Source organism: Physeter macrocephalus, chromosome 4, assembly GCF_002837175.3.
Source record: "Physeter macrocephalus isolate SW-GA chromosome 4, ASM283717v5, whole genome shotgun sequence".
In the NCBI taxonomy this organism is placed as follows: domain Eukaryota; kingdom Metazoa; phylum Chordata; class Mammalia; order Artiodactyla; family Physeteridae; genus Physeter; species Physeter macrocephalus.
Window position 1 is genome coordinate 79,501,375 of NC_041217.1, and position 6,000 is coordinate 79,507,374.

Below are 6,000 nucleotides of genomic sequence, written 5' to 3' on the forward strand. Positions count from 1 at the left end.
AGCCAGGACAAAATTGAGGACAAAAATTTTAGAAAAGTGAGCAATATTTATTTTTTAACTTGAATGCAATAAATATATAGTTGCTACATAACCCATACTCAGCATGCACACCTATTGGCATAAACACACAGTATGCTTTGGTAGGGAGTTTGTTCATATTCAGTATTTCCCTCTTCTGTAAACACCTCTGCATATAAAATACCACAAACCTGCAGCTACTTGTAATTCAGGAGTAAAGCCAGATGTTGCTCAAAAGAGATTAGAACCAAGAAAAATTACAGCCTAGACATTTAAAAAAAAAAAAAACCCAAGCACACATTTTCCATGACGACAGGCCCTCTGTATGTTTGTCCTCCTATTACGCCTATGTCTCATTTGCAAAAGTGATTTAATATTTTGTAAAATGGCCACAGCCTTCTTACTGGAAGGGCAATAATGAAAACCAGTCAACATGACTGCATTCCAGCCAACCGGACTGCTTTTGGCAAGCCCGAGGGATGATAAACGCATGCATAATGTATAGAGCCATTGAACTGGCTGACTGCAACCTGTTCTCTTTTAAAATGACTGCTGCTCTTCTCTACGGTATTTTGAACAGACGATGAGCCAGATGACGGTGCCCAGCATTACATTATAGTTGTGGGCTTCAACAATCCTCAGTTATTAGCGATCATGACTGAGCTTGGCATTCCCATAAGCAGCGTGATTAAAATATCATCAGAGAATTATGAACCTCTGCAGACACACCTGGCAGCAGTTAGCCAGCAGCAGGAAAGTTTTCTTCAGGCAGAAGGTATGCAGTCTGCTACACAACTTACTGAATCCTTCAATATTACCCACTGTCCTTAAAGTACAAATACAATTTTCTGCCCAAAGCATAGTCATACAACACATACATTATTAAATCCTTTCAAGACTTTGAGTTGCTATTTGTGCCACTTGCACTAGCCAGGTATTGTAAATTTTGCAAATTCAAATCATACCCTGTGTTTCTATCCCTGTGTAGCCACAGAGAACATAGACTTGGTTATCCAACTACATTTCTCAGGAATTTTGCTCTATAACTTTTACCTAAAGCATGAGTGCGATGGATTATCTGTAGATAATCTATTCTGCCAGAAGCCACAGTCACCAAATGGCCCAAGGGAGGTCATAGCCTTGGATTCTTGCTCAGATTTGCTACTGGCTTATTCTTATAAATCAGAAGGGATGCTTATCTTCCAGGCCTTAGACCAGGGAGCTGTGGGATGAAGTCCCAACTACACTACCATTCAGCCACTACACTACTATTCTGCACTACTATTCAGACCTCAGGGTCTTCATCTAAGGGAATTGTACTAGACTCCCTCTGTGGGATGGGAACAAAGTCTACTGTCTACTTCAGATAGTAAAATTAGGATGCAATATAAGCCTGTGTGACCTGGAAGTCCAAGCTCTTTTTGCCATATGCTATTGCGCTTTTTTGTTATTTATTAGTAATATACTTTCACAGGGCTTTGTAACATATACAGCCACATCCGGATTTCTATAACACAATATTTTTTAAATTGCTGTTCCAGGTTAGAAACGGCTACCCCTGATAATAATAATAGCTACCATTTATTGGGCACAGGCCTTGGGACTAGGCTTAATGCTAAGGGCTTTAAGTGTGTTGATTCGTGTAGTTTCCATGACAACCCTCGGAAGTATGTTTTATTATTTTCATTTTACCAAAAACGACTCTGTCTAGAGGCAGCTATTATGTAAAAGAGTTGAGATTCAAACCTAGCTGTTTCTATCTCAAAGGCTAGTTGTAACATTCAATAACTTATTATTGAAGCCAGTGAGAAAATGCTGCATAAGCTCCATAGTCTTTCTGTTAAAAATATTTAATATATAAAAATAGAATCATAGAAAAAGAGACTTTACAGTAGAATTGTGAGATCTTAGTAGTAGAACCTATTTAGTTATAGATGGAAAAACCAAACCATGTCAGACAAATTTTCAAGTGTAACTTTATGGAAAACTGTCATTATTTTATACAGTCAGAGCACAAATGCCCAGAGAAGCCAGTAGCTATTTCAATGTGACCAAAAGTTAACTGAAGCAGAAATCATGGATACAGTCTGTTTTTACCCACGTGGGAAGGAGAACTGGATCAACTGCATTTCTAACCAGTTATGCAGCAAACAAATGCTAAAATAGTCAAAAAGTGATCTGGCAGAAAAACTCCTCCTATATAGATACAATCTCAGAGTGCTGGAAGTATTGACCATTTTTAGCTCCCCAAATGTGTGACCTTATAATCTTTCTGGGCCTCAACTATAAAATAAAGGGGTGGAAAAAGCTCATAGTTAATAACAATTTCAGGAGTAAAGTCCTCTGATATTTAATTATATAGTCTAGGTCCAAACACTTCTCAAAATTACATTTCTTTATTTGCATTTTCTGGTACTGTACAGACATCATGCAATGCATATGACTCACCACAAACACTTAAAGTGAGAAGAAATTCGACAGTCTCATTTTGTAGTATAAACATGTTGCTCTTATTAGATATAGAAGCTGAAACTTTGAAGAAAGAGAATGACATAAAAGAACTTGAAATCTTCTGGAAGTACTTGGAACCAATCCTGAATAATGAGAAACCGGAAACAAATCTCTTTGATGTCGCTCGGCTTGAATACATGGTCAAGGCTGACAAGTTTCCTTGCGACTGGTCGGACAGTGAGATGTTGGTTAGTACACGCATTAATGAGAGTGACTGGTTTGAGCATGTGACACTGTGGTTCCATTTACTCCATTCATTCATTCCACACATATTTATCAATCGCTGTCTACAGAGAAGGCTTTGTGCTAGGTTCCTTTATCTTCAAGACAGTGATCACATTGACTGTCCAATAATGGCTATAGCCTGATTCTTCAGCTTTTAGTGTATGAATTAATGACAAAGGAATAAGATGAGATGAAGATAAAGGATGGTAATTATTTCATTTGGTGACGTGGCTTTGCTTCATACCGTAACAATGTTCTAGGCACTAGGGTCTTAATATACATTAATTGTGAAAATAGTAAATTTTACAGTTTGTCATATTACATTGTCTTTTTTTTTTAATGTATCAGTTCAAAACATTGTTCTTCTAGGCCCTTGCTTTTATTGCCAAAATTGTATTTTTCATGTATTTTCCTAGCAAGGTCTATCTTAATAGAATGACTTGACCCCAGCCCAACAGTTAGTAGACATTTCCTGGGAGTATTTATTGGCCCCTGCTATTGAGGTGCTCGCAGAGAGGCAAGACCAAAACCGTGAAACAGAGAGGCAGTGTTCAAGGTGCCACGCACCTATGTGTTATGTGAAACACACTCTCAGTTTCCTGTTAATTCAGAAAAAGAAGACATGGGATGCTTTGAAAAATAACAAATGCTAAATACATGAGGGTGTTTTTAAAAAGAACGTTGAGTAACTTTATCATTGTTGGGGAAGTTCCAGGCATTCCTGTTGTAAAAAAAGAGACCTCTCAGGTCTCTTTCTGGTTGACCCCCTGTCCCAACAAACAGGGGCCCAGGAGCGTTGAATCCCTTGCAGGGTGATATATATCAGCATTAAAGGGAATTGAACTGAAAGCAGAGTCTTGGAGATGGACCACATCAAGTATGCCGTGAAGGGAGCTGGGAAAAGCAGGGTGGAGGAGGAGCATAGGTGTCTGTGGACAATGACACAGCCGTGGGTAGCTGCCAAACAAACAACCAAACCTGGCTGTCTAAGAGGAGGAGAATGACATCAAAGCCTGGAGCAGTTTCCGAGCCAAAGGGTAGGCTGCCCACGGCCATGGATTGGAGCATGGACAGTTCTCACTATGAGAGTCCCCGATTCTGTTACCTTGAAATGGATGTGCACTGGGTGAAGTAAATGAAAACACTGAGGAGGGAAGCCTAGATCTGAACCTTGAAGGATGGACAGGATTTGAATAAGTAGCAATGAAGAGATCAGTTTGAGTTACAGAGACTGTCAACATAAGGCGTTAGATGTCACCACGTAGAAACAGAACACTTAAGTCTGATACCTTGGCAATAGTAAGAATAAATATAAGCCTTGACCTATATGTGAAAACAATGCTGAACATAGAAAAGCTGTGGCTGAAGGCAGAGCTTGTTGTAGGCAAAACTGGTTACTGTGGACTCCCTTTGCTTTGTGTCGTCCCACTCCTTCATCTAGATATCTTCCTCTTCCCTGCTTTGTCTTTCACTCCCTGCCTCTAAACCTGAGCTCAGAAAAGAGTCCATCTGTCCTCTACTACTTTGTGTTAAGTTGAGCCATGTTTCTCTATCCCAGAGATACTGGCATACCAGGTACCATCATACTATGACTATTCCATCCTATTTTATTGGAATTCCAGATTATGCCCAGCAAACGTGAGATATGTTTGAGAAAGAGGTCATATCCCTGGGATCCTGAAACACCATCTGAAAGACAGCTTTCTACTCTTGCTCTATAATAGACCAGCTCTTCTCCCGAGAACATAAAAATCTATGCCTAACTTACAAACCCACATCCACAAATTTAAGTTTTGTGGAAACAGTCCTCCTGACATTTGGGCCAAGTTCTGGCCACATACCTTGTAAAGAACTTATATGCAATTTTGGTTCAATAAGGCATAGGAGATCCCAGCCATACAGATCTTGAATCCTAATTCAGAGGAGGCAATACCAAGAGTCTTCTAAGGCAGCCTCAAACCGAGAACTTTTTGCTCCTGTTCTAACTAGAGCTGCCTTCCATGTGTCTTATTTACTCCCCAGGCATAGACTGAGAAGAGCTGATGTGCATTGAGCCCAAGGTAGAAGACATTCTGTTGCATCATCAGTACATAGATGTGAACAGCAAGGCACACAATTGCAGCTCCAAGAGACCCAGCACCATTCCCAGCATCCTGTTTCTTATTCCAGTGTTAACAATTTAGTGTTCATCAGAAGACTTTAATCCCTCCATTTTTAAAGACAGTAAATGTGACTATATTTTCCTTTTTAAAAATAGAGTGGAAGAGTTTAAATGGCAATTAAAGTTCATAAATTTCATGTTGAAAAAAATAGTATCAGCTTCGTTGACATACTGACTTCAAAACTAGAGGATTAATGTCTAGGGTCTCTAGTTGGGCCATGAAGATAAGAGGAATGAGACCATTTAGCTATGCTGCCCAACTGGACACACCAATCTTCTATTGGTCACTTTGCAAATATTTATTGAACATCTCCTTCACGCCAGGGCTGCAGTCTGGGTCCAACTGCAGGAGACTTTTAGGCCAAGGCATGCCTCTGTAAGGTATGGTTTGTGAGTGAACAACCCAGCATGGGGGATGACGGGGAAAGAAAGCCTTGAAAGCAATTCAGTAATAGACTTGGCTTACAGAAGAGAAGGCCATTAGATTTAATATTGAAGATCGAAATTCATTTTAAACTTGGGATTACTTATGAAATATAAAAGTAATAAACCTATTTCTAATACCGGTAGCCTAAATACATGGGGTAGATACATGGTATCCCACTCTCAGCTATATCTGTAAGTTGATAATGGCCTCATATCCAAGCCAGGAGACAGCCAAGTAGTCGTAGTGCTTCTTCCTCTCTGGAAGAAGGAAAGCATTAGTACCCTTGGCTGCAAGCAGGCAAGCTGTATTTCTGCTGAACCCAGGTAACAAAAGCTTTATATCAAATAAATGCCCATCAAGAAGTGCTAACTGCCTATGAACAACATCTGCAACATCTCAAGTTAAGCCCTTGGTTGCTGAAATAATTTTCTGGCTTTTAACATGCAGGTTGCTATTTGATTTGAAAAGAAATTAGCTAGTTACCCTAAGGGATAATAGGGCAGAAGTTTTTTTACTATATTTCTTTTTTTTTAAACAACTTTATTGGAGTATAATTGCTTTAAAATGGTGTGTTAGTTTCGCTTTACAACAAAGTGAATCAGTTATACATATACATATGTTCCCATATCTCTTCCCTCTTGCATCTCCCTTCCTCCCA

The 6,000-nt window shown here is 39.4% G+C and overlaps 1 protein-coding gene across 1 annotated transcript in view; it reads left to right on the forward strand.

Moving 5' to 3' along the window:
• Positions 1–6,000, forward strand: part of SPAG17 (sperm associated antigen 17) — a 268,877-nt gene that overhangs the window by 72,060 nt on the left and 190,817 nt on the right. The window contains exons 6-7 of the mRNA XM_028488958.2: positions 599–793; positions 2,536–2,717. Coding sequence (XP_028344759.1) covers positions 599–793; positions 2,536–2,717 — 377 coding nt within the window. The remainder of the gene's footprint in view (positions 1–598; positions 794–2,535; positions 2,718–6,000) is intronic.